Source organism: Leuciscus leuciscus (genome assembly GCF_965113295.1).
Source record: "Leuciscus leuciscus genome assembly, chromosome: 4".
Classification (NCBI taxonomy): domain Eukaryota; kingdom Metazoa; phylum Chordata; class Actinopteri; order Cypriniformes; family Leuciscidae; genus Leuciscus; species Leuciscus leuciscus.
Genome location: NC_138728.1, coordinates 37,918,748 through 37,939,852, shown reverse-complemented (window position 1 = coordinate 37,939,852; position 21,105 = coordinate 37,918,748). Strand labels below are relative to the sequence as shown.

Below are 21,105 nucleotides of genomic sequence, written 5' to 3'. Positions count from 1 at the left end.
TAAGTTTTCAAGCAAATAAACATTTATTATGACTTACAGTCGGGTTATGTTAAGTCCTTTCACTCTTCAGCACAGACTTGTGTTAATGAGTGATAATGTGAACCAGTTTTACATTACACTGAAGCTCACAACAGGTTCACAGCAGTTAAAGAGTCCATGTGTATCAGAGAAGACAGCTGTCTGTACCCTCACCAGTCAGCACTTACACTGCAGTAAACGCATGAATAAATCATTATACAAAGCTTTCTGCATCCCCTAATCTAAAGCCTAAACTATTTATCACACATAAACATGTTTCATATCATTTATAGATCTTGCTGTTACAAATAATGTTTGTAACGCGATCTCATGAGCGTATCAGTACATAAAGTGTCGGTCTGGCATACTTGCATTTGTATAAACACTAACATACAAATGTTAACTTTACTTTTCTTTACTCTACTTCTCCCCAGAATGAATTTTCATGTGGATTTTAAGGTTTCCAAGTTGATTAAAAGTATTTCCACACCATTGGCATATCAAAGGTTTCTTTTCTTTGTGAGTGATCATGTGTTTTGTAAGGTTTCCTTTCTTAGTGAAACTTGTTCCACACTGTTGGCAGGTGTAAGGCTCCTCTCCATTATGAACTATCAAGTGGTAAGTTAGGTTTCCTTTTTGCCTGAAACGCATTCCACACAGTTGGCAGGTGTAAGGTCTCTCTCCAGTGTGAACTCTCATGTGGTTTTTAAGGTTTCCTTTTTGCCTGAAAGTCTTTCCACACTGAGAGCAGGTGAAAGGCTTTTCTCCAGTATGAATTCTCATGTGAACTTTAAGGTTTCCTTGTTGATTGAAAATTACTCCACACTCTTGGCAGGGGTACAGCTTCCTTCCAGTGTGAACTCTCATGTGAACTTCAAGGTTTCCCTGCTTTTTGAAACTTAGTCCACACAGATGGCAGGTGAAATTACCTATAGTCCCTGTCTTTGGTGTCTTTTGAGCTGTTTTTTGTGAGGAAGTTGTCTCAGTCTGTGAGCAATTCAAAGACTTTTCTTCAGTTATGAAATCATGATGTGTCTTGTACTGATCTTTCTCTTCCATTTCATTCAGATCTTGACTCTCCTCTTTCAATGGCATCAGGTCTGAGGCGAAAAAAGACAAAAGTTAATCCCAGTTTAATGCCACTAATCACAAACATTTAGAAACATAAAACATTAAAACTAATAACATGCATGTTAGATCCTATACACCAGGGGTGCCAAACTCAGTTCTTGAAGGGTTTCCAGGATGCATTTGCACCATCAATATGAACCCAGAAGTGACGTATGCCTTCACAAAAGTCATGCCTCTCTGGTTTTGTGTGGGAATTTTATTTTTGAGGGGGGGGGGCAGACTTTTATATTGACAGCACAGAGAATGCCAGAGCCTGAGCACTCACTACTACCATCTGTCTTCCTTAGTTTACAATCTGTTTAACAGTCCTTCTCTTAATACGTTATGATGCATGTGGTTGATGACTTGGTGGAACCAAGTTTGCCGCGGATCCAATGCGAACTGCTTGATCGGCTGGGCACCACTCATTTTTATTCCCCACTGGATTTAACTAAAGGGTCCTGGCAGATCCCCTTATCGCCTCTATCCAAAGAAAAGACAGCCTTTACAACGCTGTTTGGGTGACACCAATTCGTTACACTTCCTTTCGTGTTGTTCGGGGCTCCAGCCACGTTTCAGCGCCTCATGGACCGAAATCTCCGGCCGCATGCTGCATATGCGCGCTGTCCTGAGAGCACTGAGACTGGCTGGGCTGATGGCCAACCCAAAGAAGTGTGTGGTTGGGTGTGTGGAGGTCAGGTATCTGGGTTTCCACTTGGGTCACGGGCATGTGCGTCTCTAAATTGATAAGCAGCAGTTGCAACTTGCCCGAGACCCAAGACCAAAAAGGAGGTGAGACAGTTCCTGGAGCTGGCAGGATATTATAAAAAGGTATGTGCCTAATTATTCGGGCCTCGCCAGCCCGCTGACTGATATCACTTAAAAGGAAGCACCAGATCCGTTCAGGTGGAAGGAGCAGTGCAGAGCAGACGGCTCCCCGGCATGAGTTGGACGGTGGGGGTATGTGGCAAGGGGGGCGTGGTTCAGCGAGGTCTGTGACGGGGGAGAGAATCGGAGAAAAGTGCGGCGTAAGTGGGTCAGGTGCAAATGACACCTGTGTCTTGTTTCAGTAATTGCCGTGAAGAGACCATAAAAGCCACCTGGGAGACGAGAAGTGGCATGGAGGGACTGACTGAGACTCGTGACAGTGTGAGAAAGCTCTGGAGAGCTCTGGTGGACTGAGATATTGAAAGCGCCTGTAGCGCAGATTTATGTTTTTATGTGATCTACTGGTTGTGAAATAAAACACGCATCTTCTTCGACCCTGTAAGCCTGCCTATTGGTCCAATGAGGGTATTGCTTGTCTTTCCTTTTCCGCAACACAAGATTAAATGCAATATATTTTCTCACATGTATTGACTTGTTATTTCATCTGACTCCATAAATGATAAAGATTTTAATGATGTCTGGGCATCATTAAAAGTGAACGAATATTTGATTATTCTTTTTTAACTCTGATTATATTTTACCCGCCTAGATCAGGAAGCTATATCACTTTGAGGTCCTTGAATCTCTCTCGCAAGGTCTCACGACACAATTTTGCCAGGTCCAGTCATCAAAACAGAGGTAATTGGCTAAATATCTGAGATTTGCCGTATTCACACGTACACAATCAAAGATACTAAAATAGCCCCCTTGGAGTGCCTCCTCTTTAACTTAATTCAATCGTTTTATTTCAGTAGAGGTTTTAACCACCATTAAAAGACATTAGTTGATCAACTTCACTTCTCTTAAAATGGCTTTGGATTGACCAAGCCCGTGGCATTCCCACGTACACTTATCTAAAGTAACATTTACTTTGGGCATTGCATTTAATATGTGCTGGTCAACTAGTCTAAAATTAAGAAACCCCTAGAAAACAGTAAAAATACAAAATAAAAAACCTAGGAACATGGTGTACAATTAAGATAGGCTACTTAATTTATTATTCCAATATCTAAATATGATACTAAATACCACAGGAAAAGGGCTTCTATTTGTGACGTGCTGTCTTTGCATTTGAACATTGCACATTTTAAACAGGACACGCATTAGCTGAATAAATGTTAGCCAATACTAACATATTTATAGAAAACAGTTGACAATGAATAGACAGGAGTCCAATAATAGCATAATGAATCACTTATAAATAATATCAAGTATAAGTTATACGAATCCGAAATATAATGAGGGCTGTGTTAACAGTAAAACGTCCGTCATTTAACGAATTTTAAAAACACGGATGGATAATACAAAATGCTTTCTGACATTTTGACAGAAAAAACCCCACCAAGAACAAAATTTAAACTTAGCCCTTCAATTTTCATTTTACAATTACCGTGCTCCATGGCTGCAACAGAACAAGCAGGCACGGCAAGCACTTCCGGAAATCCGGCGGCCACTATGGAAACCAAAACTTGAGCGCTTGGAACCGATGATCGGAATCGAAGACAAATTTTCTTAACAATTCCAATGGCATCGTTATTCCAAGTTGGAACCGGTTCTCGATACCCAACCCTACTCATTGACTTGCTATGGCTTGGTCCTTTTGTAATTTAATAGCTGGACAACTAATCACAGAGCTGCAATTCTAATATGGAGAAAATGGAACTTCTTCACAAATAAATAGGCAGATTTATTTAAGCAAAAAGATTTAGATGTTTAATGTCATTCATGAATTCCTAAAATAACATTAGAACTGGTGGCTTTTTATTAAATAAAATATTGGCATCTTATTAAACTGTTATTAAGTAAACTTATGTAAAAGTTTGTAAATATTTTGACAAAAGTTTAGCCCTCTCTGAGGACTTACTAACTCAAAAAAAAAAGTTTTGATATATTGTTTTAATTATTAACTTTAAATGTTTTTAATAAATTGTGATCCTGTTAAATACAAAAAGTGCCAAAAGAACTGCTGCATGACTGGATTTATTAGCGGAAACTGCGAAAATGCAAGTAAAACCAAATGATTACCAGTTTAAACTAAAGGTTGGACTCAATATAGTGTTCTTTACAATTTACAAAAGATCCAGTGGTCCATGGATATTGACATGGAGCCAGGAATCGTGTTTCCTGACATTCATGTGCCTGATTTCAATGCCGGAGAAATAAGTGTTCATTTAAAAACATCCAATTATGTAGAATATAAGATGAAAGATGATAAATAGTTCATTCACGAGTTGTAAATGCAAAATATAACAATACAATACAGAGGGTATAATTTTACCCCCCCAAAAAATCAACCATTGAAACAAAATAACTGCAAATCCACGTTTCGCTGCCTGGAGTCCAGCTGTTTCTATGAATTGCAGCGATCCATTTGCTTCTCTGTTCTGTAGCTTTTGGCAGTCTGTAAAAATATACCTCAGATTTCTTGTCAAATCTATTTGTAGTCAATTGCAAAGCTCTGTCCAGTTTTAGATGTGTTTTTCACAGTATTCACACTGAAAATCATAAGCTGCCTTAGACTTTTTGCCACTCAGTGGTTTTAACAGTCACTCCAGCCATGTTGACGTCACGCACATACCCTCTAAAGATTACGCTAACATTAGCCTACTTTTAGCCTTTCCCTGGTGTTGGTTCAACCTCTGCTAGGGGTGCAACGGATCGCAGTTGATCTGTGATCCGTACGGACCAGGCCTCACGCCCGCGGTTCGGCACGCATGTGATTCGGGGATTAACTGATAAAGAAGAGGTGAAAATCGGGACTTGCATGTTATCTGTGGGCACAGAATGTTGTAAATTCTTTGGGCTTTATATTCCCATGTATCAGCCTTGTTGTTAAGGGAAGAGCGAATCCACAACGGGAGTTACCTTTTGATTTCCTGTGACCCGTGTAAATTACGTAAATCTTTAGTTGACCGTGAAACTGATGCGCGCGTCGCTGACTCATCCAACGCAGCAAACTAGACAGCGGTGAAGGAATTTCCCTGGCTGTAATTTTAAGTGGCTTAATAACGCGGTATTATCGCCATTTATTTATATTTATTTGTTGCTATATAAATAAGTGTTGAAATGTGGTTATTAGCATGCACAAAAAAAGAAGATATTTTCAGTAACCAATGAAACCGAAACTAAACAGCGTCTCTGCGCATTGAAAGGCTGTCACTCAGCGCGCAGTTACATTATGGCAACGGACTGTCTTTGAGTGAGTCATTAAACCGTTCATTCAACGAACACGTTCAAAAACGCTGATTCATTAAAAGGTAGATGTAATGAAACAAGGTGTTCATTATTTTTAACTTTGAGATCCACTTTTCAAGGCTCAGCTGACCAGCAATGCGTTGCATGGGTAACGCTGAAGCTGATGCTTCACTTAATAGAGACCAATGGCATTGATTCAATAAGTGACTTGTTCCCGCGGCTTCCACGCGCTGAAGCCATTCATGGTAAATACCCTTAAACGTTAATGGCACCTTTTCACGAATATATATGACTTGACCTCAAAGACAGACGCAGGTCTCGCACAAGCTCAGTCGATCTCTCTCATTCACTGTCTGTTTAGGCTTAAGTGCAAATACACGAAGCCTCTGTACAAATCACCAAGACAAAAACAATGTTATCATTATTAACTTATTTAACATTCAAAATGTGTACAATTAGTATGTGTACTAATTATAATGGCGATCCACGCTCTCTAACATTAACATATAGAGAGCGTGGAGGAGATCGAGTCAAAGAGAAGTCAAAGATGCCTGAGCACAGTTAATGAGGCTCTTCAAAAAGTGTTTATTATTGTTATTTTAATACGTTATTATGCCCAGTAAGTTGTGAATAAATAACTCAATGTGGTCCCGCATTGAATGACACACAACAGAAGCGCTCTCTCAGACGGCACACGATACCGAATCGGCAGTTAATTTTCTCTTATACTACAGGGCTGTTGAATGCTTGAATCTGATTGGTTGACAAACGTTCTAAGGTGTGCAATTATTTTCAGGGAAACGCACGACTAAAGCAGTTTCAGGCAGGTCTCGACCGCATTACAGTTCCATATCACTTCTCGTAGTCAACTGTAATAGCGGAAAAAAGGATACAATTCATAACAAGAAAAAACATGCAGCCCCATGCGCTTGATTGACTCCGCTTCGCATCGTGACCACATTACCACCTCGGGTGTGCATTTTTTTTTTATAATTCAACGGCCTGTCATCAATTATTCCTTACTTGTCCTATCTTCCAAAATGGTTATGCAAGTTTGTTTCTATTTCAGATCAAAACTGACATGAGAAATAGACTTCAAGGAGAGAACCTTAAAGGGTAACTAAACCCTAAAACAACTTTTTAGTTAATGATCTGTAAGACTGGGGCTTTATTAATGCTGTTCATTGATTCAAGTAAAATTTTTGACATTTTGGTATAAAGTGCTAATGGATCCATTAATGGATCTAATGCTGCTAATGGATCCAAGTGTATATCTCATAAATTACCCCACTAATAATGCCCAGAATGGTAACAATCTTATACAGTAGTACTAATAGGTTCTGCCTCGTTTTATGAGTACAGAACCTATTTGTACTACTGTAGAAGTTTGGTACCATTCTGGGCATTATTAGTGGGGCAATTTACGAGATACACACTTTGATCCATTAGCGCCTGCACAGCATTTGTGCCTGCAGGTCATGGTGCACAGGACCATAGGTTGATTTTACTCTGAACCATCCCTTTAAGGAGAAGTTATAAATGGCCACTGAACCCTATCCATACAGGCAGGCCTTTGAAAGTTTTTATAATTTTTTTAAGCAGAGAAAAATTCACTGCTCAAACAGAAACGGTCAACTTTGTAAATAGTTTTGGAAATCTGAAGATTTCATTCTGATAATATTTGTTCATGCTTCTAATATCATTTTATGAATATGAATTTATGCATAATATGAATTTAATAATGTTGAGTATTTTCTGTAATAAACCTTTGTTTGACTAGTTTATTCTGAACCCACTCAACAAACACAGCGCTGCACCACTTCGCCCTGCCACCACCACAACAAGTACATTCTCCTCCTATGGGAAACACTTCACAATATAGGATTTGGATCTCAGATCTCGTCTGACCGATACCCGATCCAGCAAAAAATTATACCGAGTATCGCCGCTCCCACCACCAAAAATAGCCTAATGAGAAATCAATCAAACTCATACTAATTATAATGGCGATATTTTTTCAGTAAAGAAATATTATTAGGCACTTTTTAGGCATGTATATAACAAAACAGCCAGAACAAGAGTATTTAATGTTATCCATTAGCACTCGAAATGTTATCTAATGTTGCCTTGTTTATTCCTGTTTTACAAAAAAAATATTTTATTTATTTTTTTTTGTCTTTTTTTCGTTGTTGCTTATTTTTATGTATTTTTGAAGCACTACAAAATAAAACATTTGAAATTGAATCCATGATTTTGCAGATATTATATATTTTTCTACATTAAATCTAGACATAGTAAACTTACTATCATTACCGAAATAATCAACCTCATTTCCAAAACCTATGTTTCATTACCGCAACAGATTAATTTAATTAATATAAAATTTGTAGTTTGCTTTTAAATGCATGTACATAATCTACACATTATGTTCTTCAGATTTGTCACATTTTGAAAATGTGTCAGGTTTCATTAAAATATATATAAAAAAAGATTGTAAATTGTGGAAGGTGTTTCGGTAATGAGAGAAATCCCCCCCAAAAAAAAACGAATTTTAATTTATTTCAGATTTTTAAGTAACTGTGCATGACTGTTAAATATCCATTTTTAAAAATGTGAAAATGCATTTTCTTTTCTAACAGTGTTGATGTTTTCAGACTGTTGCGGTAATTAGATTTTTTAGGACTTGTTTTGGAAATTATGCTCAAAAATGTCTTAATGCAAGTAAATGTTTTTAAATTAATGTTCTCCAGACTTTGTTTCTAATGTCTGTTTTTTTAATAATTTTTTTACTCAAGCATTTTTGAAATTTTCATGTTTGAAATTTTTAAAAACAAGCTTTCGTGAGAAACACCCTTCTATACATTTTACCAGTAACTGACACCAGCTAGCTGTTACTTTCTTTACTTTAGATATTGAGCAGTAGTTTATGGTTTATTTTGACGTGACGGTGGTTAATACTTTCTCAGTAACAGTTAGCAGTCAGTGCAGTGCACAAGGTAGGCTAACAGTTCCTCTTGCTTCAGGACCATTTTGCTTTTATTCCTGTAGTTAAGATATAAATATAAAATATAATTTTGAATGATTTAAAGCAAACATTATTGTTGAATTGTCTGCAATATTGCAACTCATTCTATTATGCTTTTATATTAGATTAGATTTATCAAATAGATGATAAGGAATAAAGGGGGAGAGCTCCTTGGCTGCATGCTTTCAGTTTTAAATGTTTATAATTTTGTCCAGTACAAGATTCTTTGTTTGAATATTTTGTCTCTTTCTATATTGATCCTTTTTCTTCGCATTTCTAAATTAATGCAGGAGCAATGCTGAGATACGTACAAGGAGAGGAAGACACAGACGACGAGCAACCATCTACAAGCAGTTCACATGTCATGATGCTATTGTGTTGTTGGTATTGAGTTGAGTTATATCAGGGTTCTTGCAGGTTTCAGCAAGTCAAATTTAAGACCTTTTTAAGACATTTTACGACCATAAAGTTTGAAATTTAAGACATACCAAAAAAAAAATTCAAATCAAAGAATTCATTTTATTTCAATGAATTAAGTAATTGAAAAAACATTAATTTAATTTACAGATAAAACAATCACATTAGTAACCTTCCACACCCAACAACGTGTGTCAGAATCAGATATATAATTTTTTTTATAGAAAATTGTACTATGCATATTATAGGCCTACTGTAAAAAACACATAATTAGTTGATTTTAGTTGATCATAGTTGATCATAACTAGAGATGAAATGGCATGAACATTTCATTTCAATGATTATAGTGACAAAAATGACCACGGTTATCACAGAATCCTGTTCAAAAAGTACTAATACTACACAATGTCGAAAACCAGCAAATAACAAATAAAATTTGCATCAATATGCACTTTTTGTTTACATAAACATTAAAATAATACCATTAAAAATGATAGCCAGATTTTAAAAGTGTCTTGCAACATGTTATATACTAACATGTACAAGTTCAAATAAAGTTTAGACAAAAAAGTTGTTTTTATAAAAAGATAAATTACTGACATTTACAATGCACTTTAGCTTATCTTTTATTATTAATAGTAAAATTCGGTCGGATTTTCCCGTGGCGTCTGTAGTTGCAATGCAACCATGCCCTGCGCTCTCCACAATGCAGGCATGAAAACAGGTCAGGGGTAAAAAAGGTGAGAAGGATGCGGCAGCAAAAAATCCAATCCAATCAACTTATATATATATATATATATATATACTGTATATATATATATAGTGCTTTTTAAATGTTAAATTCATCAATCTGGTGCAAATTAAACAAAGAAAAATTATTTTAGTTACAGTGTCTGTCTACATTACTACTACATAATAATAGTTACAATATTAATCCCATGATAGTAATAGCCATATATTGTAAAACAAATGCACTGAAAAATAAAGGAAACTTTCATAATTAGTTTTGTACTAATTTCTATAGGCTACTTGAAAGAGTATATTTCTATACTTCACATTAAAGGTGTGATTGGGCTAGCCCAGTGTCAATCAAGAAAAGAACCAAATGGGCCGCTGATCTACGTGTTACATGGGGTGTCAGAAAAAAAAAACTAACGCTGACTTTTTATTGACCAATGCATTACGCACTAATTACGCACCAACCCAGCGCCGCCAATTAAGCAAAACAAAACGAATGGGCCGCCGATGTACGAGTTTTATGGGCCGTTAAGACAAAAAACGATGTAGATGTAGAAGTATGAGATGTATCGGCCCAAAAAGCACGTCGGCCCACCGGGAATCTACCGGTAGTCCCGATGGCATGGCATTAGCCTACATGCCTGGACACAAAACAAAATCCTACCTGTAGGCTTTCACCATCCACTTATTTAGCTGCTGTCGCATCAATTGACATGCCATCTCCTTTTCTCTCTTTCTTTTTCTATGTTTAGAAAACATAGAAAGACCCCCGACAGCTTTTTTGCATTATCCATCTTTTTCGACGACAACTCACTACTCGTTCCTGCTCGCTCAGCGCTCACGGCGCCCGCGCCCGCTCGCGATATTATCCCGCCCACTTCTATGTCAAAATTAAAAATAATGACATGGCAACATCGCTGTCTGTATCTGACAAGACAGTTAACATTGTAAGCTAACTTAACTCAGGCTTGCTTTCCGACGTGCGGTTCTTTGTTCGGCAGTGTGTCATCAGACTCGCGGTGTTAAAGACTTTGAAAACAATTCTGCCCTACTCTGACTCGGATTGGCTGTCAGGTTTCTGCATTAGGAATGATGATTGGTTTTTTAAAGCTGCTAAGTTTATGGTAACTATAGAGATATAGCGGGTAAATGCTGGCCACAGCCACCAAGGTGAGAAGTTTTCATGCCTGTCAATGACAAAGAAGTTTTAGTGGCTAATGGATTTCCACCGGCGAGAAACGCTTGCTGTAGCTCTGCTTCAAGATTTATTTACGGAGAAGAGAAAAACACCCGTAGTGTTTGGGTGCACCCGCATCCTTCCAGTTGAGTGAGCTTTCAATGTTGTTACGGAAAGGGGCGAAGCTGATTGGTTGGTTCTTGTCACATGACCTGCGGTGCGTTTGCGGCATTCTGAAGAGTTGAGATTTTTTTTATCTCGCTGCGCCTGGAAAAAAACGAGTGCGTCGCTTCAATTATGAGCGCGCGCGCGCGCGCGCCTACATTTGAACGAACTTGAGCGCGCAAAAGATGTGATATGTGAACGGCCTTGTTGGCGAGACCTTTTTTAGACCTGACTAAATGAAATTTAAGACCACGGATCAAAATCTGGCTGTTTTTAAGACATTTTAAGGCCTTAAATTTAAAGTTCAGAATTTTAGACTTTTTAAGACTTTTTAAGACCCCGCGGGAACCCTGTTATATGTTTTGGTAATAAAAAGTTAAACGAAGTTTTTTTTTTCTCTGGTAGGGGGGTGGGCATCAAAAAGGAATTATGCTTAGGGCACCAAAATGGCTACCAGCAGCAATGGGCGCACCCCTAAAAAATATCATTAATTTCTGTAGAGCTGGAAATTTTAATAGGGATCAGATGACTGAGTTCAACTTTGAGAAACTAACCTGTTTGTTCCTCAGTTTCTTCATGTTTCACCCTGAATGTTTCTTCGATCTTTATGTCTTCACTCTCCTCTTTAATAAACTCCATCTTTGTTTGTTCCTCAGTTTCTTCTTGTTTCACGCTAAATGTTTCCTCAATCTTCATGTCTTCACTCTCCTCTTTAATAAACGCCATCTTTGTTTGTTCCTCAGTATCTTCCTGTTTCACTCTGAATGTTACTTCAATCTTCATGTTTTCACTCTCCTCTTTAATAAACGCCATCTTTGTTTGTTCCTCAGTATCTTCCTGTTTCACGCTAAATGTTTCTTCAATCTTCATGTCTTCACTCTCCTCTTTAATAAACGCCATCTTTATAGTTGTGTTACTTGGATGTCAGTCGCTTCACCAGGAGTTTTTCTGTGTTTGTCCTGTTTAAAATGAGAATAATTAACAGAAAGAAAAATAAATCCAAATTTAATATTAGATACAGTTCGTTTCAGTGAACCGGTTCACCAGTTCTTTTACGTCATCACGTAATGACGTCAATTCTATCATCCCGGCGGATAAAAATACATTCAAATAAAGGCATTTGTAATCATAACTTCAGTTAAATAATAGTGCTCATCGTCATAATCATCTTGGATAAGTTTCTTACATTTACGTTTCGAAAATGAACCCTGTAGTAGGCCTAAGGCGATGCGCAAACGCGGATGTTTTACATGTCTTAAAGATATAAGTGAATAAACTGGTCTTTATCAATTTTATTTTACTTGTAATTAAATAAACGTACATTTCGCCGAATTCGGGTCCTCATTCAAGTCCTCGGTTCACCCGTGCTCATGTATCAGCACACCAAGCAGTTCGAAAGTTCGGTTCAGAGACGGTGCTATCATGCATGCTCAGGATCCAGCTCATCGGTTCTCCGTATCGAACGTGTCCGAAAGAAACAGTTCTCGGTTCTGTACTGGTGATTCGAGAACTGATATCCAACAACCAGTTCTTGACTCGAGAACCGTAGCATAGGCCTGTGTGTGAGCTGAGAACTGCTGAAACCTTATACAGTCGACAAGTTGATGCATGTCTCCAGAATGTTTGTTAGGTTTTGATTAACACATTATAAACATTTATTTACACCCTTAAAACCTTGGCAAGAGTTTACGTCAAAAATGTATTTCAACTTACTTAGAAGTTAAATTAGCTGTTCCTGAAAATCAGGGCCGTGCACAGGGGGGTGGCCCGGTGGCTAGAGCCACTGCCCTTCTGCCCTCATCAGCTGAGGTGCCCCTCTCGCCCCCCTCCCTAACCCTCCAGAAGATTCCCATAAAAACGTTCTGTTATCGCTCCGCTAAAGATCCATTGATTCCGCTAATCCGCTCCGTGTTTTCCTGCTCGCTCCGCAGCGTCACTCGTAGACAAGCATGTGCCCGCTCCCCGACGACAGTTTCAGAATAGAATGTCGTCCCATTCACAGGTCGATTACAAATTACAGTCCACATTACAGACAGTAGTCGATCCACAAAATTATTATTTTGGTAATATGTTTTTGTATTTCTGTCGCAAAATGTTTTGCTCTTGGTCTTCAAATAGTGCTAACAAGTTACAACTCGTGCAACATCCATGTTCTTGGAAGAAAAGCAAATGTGTTTTGTGCCGTTAGCCCCCCTTGTAACCTACTATACTAAGGTACTATTCATTTAGATTAGAACACATTTAGATAATATATAGTATATAACCTTTTTATTATGTATAATCTTAATATGGTCTCATTAAAATATTATAAATATGATGTAGGCTATGTTATAGATAGATTCTATATCAACTAAGGCAACTGATTATAATGGGAAATATATTTACAGGAGTTAAAGTGTGAAAAACTGTCTGCTAAATATTCTATACATAATGATTTACCCTCTGGCTTTCTAGAACTTTGATTCAATTTTTGCAATGTTGAATAGGCTTTGTCTTTGCTCTTTCTCACTCTGTTCTTCTAATTTTGTGAAAGCATTGTTTTTTTGTCTACAAAATCTGCAAACAATAGAAAATGTTATTTATTTATTCGTGATTTATTTATTAGTGTTATTTAGATTAGATTAGATCAGGTTAAATCATTTGATTGAACAAGAATTCTAATTTTCACTACTCCCAGTGTATGATTGCAGAACAATATATGTTTGAAAATTTATGGAGCAACAGATTTTGTGTGAAAATAAATCAGAAAGGTGGTTTGTTTAAAAATCGTATTAATGTATGAGGTGGCAAGGAGGTACACACGGGGTAAAACCAGCACGGTAAAGACACACAGTATTGATACAAATACTTAAGCTAAATTAATATGCTTTTAATAATGTCTAAGTTGATACTTGTTCAAACCAAATGACTTTAGCAAAGTTTATATTAATTGATTGATCATCAATTTGAGTTATTTTGATAAATTAAATAATAAATGTTTGTTCAATAAATATAGGCTATCTGTCATGATTTTCATTTTAAAAATACAGAAACAAGATTCTTGAGATCTTTGTATTTAAATTGCTACATAAGTCTATTAAAAATATATATATAAAATAGTAGATTAAATTAGCACAGAATCAACTTTGATCAAGTCAATGATCAGCCAAATTTCCAAGTCCATCATCAAAAGCGTTTATGAAAAAAAGTGCTGAGCAGAATTTGTGCCATTGAGTGGTATATAAGAGAATTAAGTCAAATGCGCATTTTACCCCGGTGTGACTTTATAACTGTTGTAACCTGTATATCATTTCAATTTATACTTTAACTGTATAATATTAAATAAAATGTCTATACTACTTCCATAGGATGAGGCAGCTCAGAGAGTGAGAGCCCACTGAGCATCAGACAGTTAAACTGGCATTGACATTGAATTATTTAATTGGAAGAGTAATTATAACAACATAACTTGATTTTGCACTAAATCCTAATTGTAATCGTATTGCCCATATAAAAGAGTTGTTTTTCATTTTCTGTATTAAGATGATACTGCCTCATTCAAACTCCTTATAGTGCCCCCTTTTTTGGTTTAAGCCACTGCCCCTCAAAATGCCTGTGCACGGCCCTGCTGAAAATAATGTTTTAGTATAATAATAAATGTTTAGTTTTACAATTCATTCATTGTTTCCAATCTTTAAAATAATACAGTGAAGAGAAAGTATGTGATAAACATGTTTCCAACATGTTTTATTTTGTTACACTTATTGATGTTCAATAAAATACTTAAGAAACATGCATTTCGTCCCTCTGAAAAAATTGCACGCATGCTCAGCTTAACAGCTCATCGGTTCTCAGTATGTCAAACGTGTCTGAATTAAACAGTTCTCGGTTCTGAACTGTTGGATTTACTGGAGTAAAATATACTCCGGGATAATGGTTTATTTCGAGTGGAAGGGACTGTCAGGACTCGGGCATGTCCGAAAGTGAGTAACTTTAGAAACTTGTGTATCAGCGCTGACGCAAGACGCGAACTGTTTCGAACGATTCAGTCCGATTTAGTGTACTGGTTCGACCGGTTCACTAAAAAGAACCGGTTCAGAAGAACGATTCGTTCAAGAACAGGACATCACTGCTCGCCAGAGACCGAATTGAAACGCACCTTTTGTTACTCACGAGTTTTCATTGTTACTTTGCTCACACGACGTTAATAAATGTTAGATAAAGCAAGGCATTGTTAAACTTAATAATGCCTGAATCAGGAGGCGTCGCTTGAAGACGATTAAATGGCTTCTATCGCGTTAAACACCTTAAAACACAAACCTCTCTTCAGCCGAATCACAACAGATGCGGGAGCGCGGCGCCGCCTTATGACGTCACACTCGGATACCAAATTAAAAGTCCTGTTCACACGCTGCAGGTTATAATGACAAAAGTGCATAGAAATTTACGTAGAAAAAAATATATATAAAAGATGACACAACTCACAGTTCACATCGACAATAAAAAATAAAATAAAAAGATTAAAGCAATAATACAATTAGTTTGGTGTAGAAATCTTCAACAAACCTTCCCATCTCCAGCAAACTAGCACAAAAAAAAAAAAAAAAAAAATTTCTTGGGATCGCTGCATCATCTGTGCCTTCTGATGGGAGGAACTCAGTCAAAGAAGAAACAATCTAAACAAGGGACATTCTCCTCAGCAATCTCTTATTCCTTCACAAAAACATATAAATCTGTATTGGTTTTATGATTAACACAGACTGGCTGTGTATTAATACATGCACAAATTAAGATTCCAACTTAAATGTAAGATTCAACCTTAAGTTCAGCTTATTTGACATTCAAATAAAACTTTTTCTTTCAAAAGTAAAAGAGTTTCTCAGTTAAAGAAGAAACACGTTAAATGGGAAATGTCCTCATTCTCTTGTTCCATCACAAAAGCCTTTATAGGGGAAAACATTTAGAAACATTATGTGACCTTTATTGAAAATGGTTTGCGTGATGCGTTATATTTTTGTTATATACATTATAATATATGTGTGTGACTGTTTATTTGATTAATGTTCAGTCAGTTTCAATAAATGTAACAAAAAGGGAGTCATGTCTATTGCAGTTTTATTCATATTTATTACAAATTAAATAAAAAAGAATGAATTAAATATTGCACAGATGTATCAGTATTGAAATCGGTGATACTGATCTTGAAAATAATTGGTATCGGATCGAAAAGAAAATAATTGGTAACGCCCATCCCTACAGTGAGCCTTTGTGCTTGTTCATGTTATCCAACATTAATGTAACACTTGAAAACAAAAACTTATTTTAAAAGTTTACTTTTACTAATTTAATTTCATCCAGATGTACGGAGTAGACTGTGCATTTAATACTTTTTAACTAAATATGTTTGCATTTAAGAGTTTTAAAGGTACAATCTGGGGGATTTTCACTACAGAAGGCGAAATCTCATAAGGGCAGGTGGAGTGATGGAGGGTCTCGTAAGGGCAGGTGGAGTGATGGAGGGTCTCGTAAGGACAGGTGGAGTGATGGAGGGTCTCGTAAGGGCAGGTGGAGTGATGGAGGGTCTCGTAAGGACAGGTGGAGTGATGGAGGGTCTCGTAAGGGCAGGTGGAGTGATGGAGGGTCTCATAAGGGCCGGTGGAGTGATGGAGGGTCTCATAAGGGCAGGTGGAGTGATGGTGGGTCTCATCCATGGCACCATCTCCAGGATTCAGCTCTGGGCTCCTCATCCTCAGTGCTCACACCAGCCTGCTGACATTTCAGATCCTACAAAAATGCACAAACATAACACAAAAAACAGTCATTTTAACCGCACAATGTCATTTGATTTCAGTATTATTTAGAAGACAAAAACGTGTGTTTTTTTCACAAATGCCGCCATCATCTTCCCTGGCAGGTCCTGCTCCACCACAAAAGCTGTGCAGCAAATGCACAGAAATCAAGAATCAGGAAAGTGCTGTAATAGCTCTGTTTGAAATTACAATAATTAAAATAAACTACAACTTAATATTTAAATAGTTGTTGTTATTTATTTCTGTAGTATACTCACTCAAAGCCTTTGATGGCAGCATTCAGCTTCATGAGCCACTCTCCACTGGATAAACACACATCTGTTCATCCGACCCTGTAACATCCAGACAAGATTCACATTACCTCTGTGATTTATGAGCAACACTACATTTACATGTTGAGGTTGTTTTAACTTTTTATCCAACATAAATGTTCCTCAATTTATCAACAGTAATGGACAAATAAAATAGATAACTTATGTTTAGTTACTTTATAGATTTGTTCTAGCACACATTCATCACTCAGATGTCTATTTCATGTTGTGATGTGCTCTTCTGCAATACTTACTGAAGATTTTCCTGTCAGATGTAAATAGACATTTAAAATAAGCGTCTTTAAGATATATATGGTTTATGTAAATCCACGTTAGAGACGTGACTTACGTGTCCTTACTGGAGCTCCTCTGTTAGCTAACGTTATACATAATAAAACGTGTTTTTACAGCAAAATCACAACTATACTACACTGTGTAACGTCTTTACACCTTCAACAATTCAACAGTTTACTCTACAGTAGTTCAACACATGCAATTTTAACGCAAGGAACCGTGTTTACTCACATTTGAAAGCACCCGCGTCGCTGATCTCCGCGATGTTTGATAATGACGTGTCCTCTCGCGTGGCCTCCTGGGATAGAAGAGTATCCACGGATCAGCACTCAAAAATCTGTGTGGAAGCAGTAAGCCATCCGGGAACTTCTCGCCTACTCTTTTATGAATACTGATGTTTCGAACGTACTGCTTCCTTCACGTACTGTTTTCGCCTACTATATAGTAGGAAAGTAGGCATATTCGAACGCACTGAAGTCCGAATCTCGCGATAATTAATACGTCACCCAGGTAATTCTCGCCTACTCTTTTGGATTCGTACATACTTTTTCGCTCGCCTACTCTTTTTCCCATACTAAATAGTAGGGAAGTATGCGGTTTCGAACGCAGCCAGTAAGATCTGCACAATATGTGCCTTATTTACTGTTACGTCTCTTAAGATGTAAGGCAACAACATTTTAGGAATATTTTATATTTCTTTTGCAAATTCCTTACAAATTCCTCAATGCAAAGTATCTTGTTGCTTTTGCATTTTAGGAACGGGAAACATGGAAAAGTCACTTTGTGTTATTCAACAGTCTGTTGAAGAACTTAAAAAACTGGTAACAACACGTGGGCAATACCCAGTACCATCTCAAGATAATCCAGCCAACACTAGTGTAAGTTTCTCAGACACCAAATCCAAGTCACTTAAATTCTTTCTTTTGATATGTAGTTTTCTTTGACCAAAAAAACTTGTTTTTGATTATTCAAACCGTTCTAATACTTTTCCAGTTTTCTAAGAATAAGCCTAACCCCAGTGAGTGTTTTTAATAATATACAGACACACACTAGTGCTGGGGATCGATACAGATGTCCAGATTCAATCTGATTACGATTCGCAAGATTTCGATTCTCGATTCGATTGAATAATTTTCAGAAAAAAAACGTGATTCTCAATTTATCCAGAATTGTGCTTCTCTATTGTATTATAAAAAGTAAGATAATGACACCAAACGCCTTTTTATTTTTTATGAGCCCGAATATTCGAATGCAATATTTTTGAAAAATGCCCATCCCTACTTGTAATTGGCATCTTTGTTCTTATTTTTAAAAACAAAGATAAAAAAATAATAAGATTTTGGCCATATTGCCCACCCCTACTTTGGCCTTTGAGGTGTCGTTCCTTTTTCTTTTGTTATCTTGTCTTTTTTGTTGTTGTACCCTTAGGTTGAAATCCATCCTGGATCAGGGGTGTCCTGGATCAGCATCATATGCTAATACGTCCACTTTTATGGTCCGGTGTCTCCTCCTGAGTGTTTTTGACATGGAGACTCTTCTTCGAAGTAACCTTAGAGGTACATTTGCAAGTACCAGTAGTAATATACTATAATACTTCAAATCTTTCTTCCTACAAGTATCACTTTTTGATATTTAGGTGGAAAATTCAAGACCGCATGTGGTGAAGAGGCAAGAGATGGCCTGGATCCAGGGAAGGTCAAAGCAATTATGAGTAAGTTTATTAATTGGTCTGTTTAAACGTATGACTGAACCATAGACTGCAAATATAGAAACCTCCTGTATTTGAGCCTGTCATAAAATGAGAAGAAAAATGATGTCAACAATGATGTCAACTTTCGGAAGTATTTTGTGCTCCCCCGAGAAACTTTTTTTTTGCATTCCCACTGGGGCTTAAAAACACGGGAAAAAAATTAAATCAGTTATATTTATATTCAGTTATATTATATTTTTTTAACATAATTTATTTCTTTGATCAAAGCTGAATTTTCAGCATCATTACTCGAGTCTTCAGTGTCACATGATCCTTCAGAAATCCTTCTAATATCCTGATTTGATACTTAACAGAGCTCAGTTGTGGTCCAGTTTCCCGTGCGGGCAAGAATCGCACAATCTGTGGACATCAGTCTTTGTTTTCCATGACAGAGTGGACTGCTTGTTTGTCTTTGCTCTCTTCAGAACAGGTTCTTGGAAATGTTCATTGTCACATCTGTAAAAAAAAAAAAAAAAACCTTAAGCATGCTGATAACACAATCAAATAAAACTGTAGGTATTATTGTCATTATCAATCACTAATGGCCTTGGATAAAAAAAGATTATCATACAAGAACATGTACTTTTATATTATGACGATGTAAACACAATTACATTTCATCTGTAAAATATTACGTCTGTGCACTTACTCAGGATGATTCTCGATCGCACTGAGAACTGAACGACACCTGTGTGCCCCTCTGAGGTGCTGGTGAAGGCGAGTGTGATCCAGCCACATTCCTAAAAAACTGTTAGCATACATTATCTAAAGTAAACTGATTAATGGGTATGGACGCACGATGTATGTACAGTATATATCTGTTGATGATGGGCCATAAGACGGAGAAATATCTATTGATGGGCCGTATACCCATTAAATGTTTACACCTGAGCATATATATAGCCTACATGAAAGTAAGGGACATTGTAAGGCAATATTTCCCATAAGATGTCAAAATCTAGCCAAAACTAGGCAAAATATAGTCTGAAATTTATTTGAGAACTATATTATCAAAGAAGAATTATATAACAGTAAACAACTTACTCCGTATCCTTGGCAGGATCAACTCTCTCTTCAAAATACAACCGTTCGTTGTCTGAGTTTCTATCTTCCTCAGAAGAAAAGGGAATTCTTCCTCGCCGTCCAGAATCATCTGAAGAGCCTCTTTGCCGAAGTAGCGTGCCCGCCATGCCATCCTCAAAACGCGATGAACTATCAGTGAACATGATGAAGGAACTTTGTGTTTTTGTGGCATTGATCGGGGGTGTACGATGCATATAGATCACCTTAACTATATACCATGTGAATAGCGCCGGGGGTGTGGCGGCCTCAGCTCATAGATAATGAAGAGAAAATGAAAACACTGTACCTCTTCTTGGTTTCAAACGGATTACATAAACTGAGAATATTTGTTTTTAACATGAATTACTTAATTTAAAAGTACACATTCCAAGCTTTCTAAAGACATATCTCTCGTGAAAGTGTGGCAGACATTCGCTGAGTTACAGTTCAATTTCGAACACGTTTCAGAATGGACTTCACTGACAGAGACGGCAGAACTCGCATCATGTTTAAACCATTTCTGATGACGGACAAAATACATATCTCCGACTGGTGAAAAACCTTGTAACTCCATTTGAGCTTGATTTTTGTAAAACACAAAAAATATAATGACACATCCAATTGTCTGACTGTACATAAAGCTACAATACTAACTTTGACAACAAGTTGTTTAATCGTAAAAAAAAAAAAATAACTGAATACCAGCGGTTTTATACTAACCTGCAATTTTCACTGGTTTCCGAAAGGATCTCGGGGGAAATGCAAACGTTTTTTTTTGCGAGGGAACGCAAAGGTCACATCTCACTTTTTTTTTTACTCATCCTCATGCCATTGCATGACTCAACATAAAGCAGATTTTTTTGCAAAAGAATCCATCTCTGTGAGTCTGCAATGGTAATGAATGGCTGCGGCTCATTTGATGCTTAAAAAGCACACAGCGATCGTGACGCTAATTCCTACGAACTCAGTGGAAAAATCAATGTCTTCTGAAGCAAAACGATAGGTGTGTGAGAAAAATTCTAATATTTTTAATTATTTTAACTCTTTGTGTAAGAAAAACTAAGCATACTAAATTAACTATAATCATCGCTTCCAATCTACTGTCATAAGAGTGTTCACAAGAGGGA

General features: G+C 37.0%; 1 protein-coding gene and 1 long non-coding RNA gene across 5 annotated transcripts; both read right to left on the bottom strand.

Moving 5' to 3' along the window:
- Positions 1-15,628, bottom strand: LOC309497402 (uncharacterized protein). Of its 4 annotated transcripts, none has more exons than XM_082167670.1 (3): positions 15,072-15,628; positions 11,327-11,731; positions 1-1,118 (listed from the first exon to the last, which is right to left on the bottom strand). In XM_082167670.1, the coding sequence occupies exons 2-3, from the start codon at positions 11,670-11,672 to the stop codon at positions 439-441; spliced, it is 1,026 nt and encodes a 341-aa protein (XP_082023796.1). In that variant the 5' UTR covers positions 11,673-11,731; positions 15,072-15,628; the 3' UTR covers positions 1-438. The 4 variants fall into 4 exon arrangements, with proteins under 4 accessions (XP_082023796.1, XP_082023797.1, XP_082023799.1 ...); XM_082167671.1 differs by lacking the exon at positions 15,072-15,628 and adding an exon at positions 12,486-15,065; XM_082167673.1 differs by lacking the exon at positions 15,072-15,628 and adding an exon at positions 14,911-15,065.
- A 282-nt stretch (positions 15,629-15,910) lies between these two features.
- On the bottom strand, positions 15,911-17,808 carry LOC309497498. The gene is made up of 3 exons (XR_014205574.1): positions 17,398-17,808; positions 16,819-16,893; positions 15,911-16,535 (listed from the first exon to the last, which is right to left on the bottom strand). It is a non-coding gene; the product is annotated as an uncharacterized lncRNA (long non-coding RNA).
- Between the last annotated feature and the right edge of the window lie 3,297 nt (positions 17,809-21,105).

What these genes read in the sequence shown, in the direction of transcription:
- LOC309497402 (XM_082167670.1), bottom strand. Translation starts at nt 11,672, where the DNA reads ATGGCGTTTATTAAAGAGGAGAGTGAAGACATGAAGATTGAAGAAACA. An exon ending in AGAAACTGAGGAACAAACAG is followed by an intron (nt 1,119 to 11,326) that starts GTTAGTTTCTCA and finishes TTTTCGCCTCAG; the next exon opens with ACCTGATGCCATTGAAAGAG.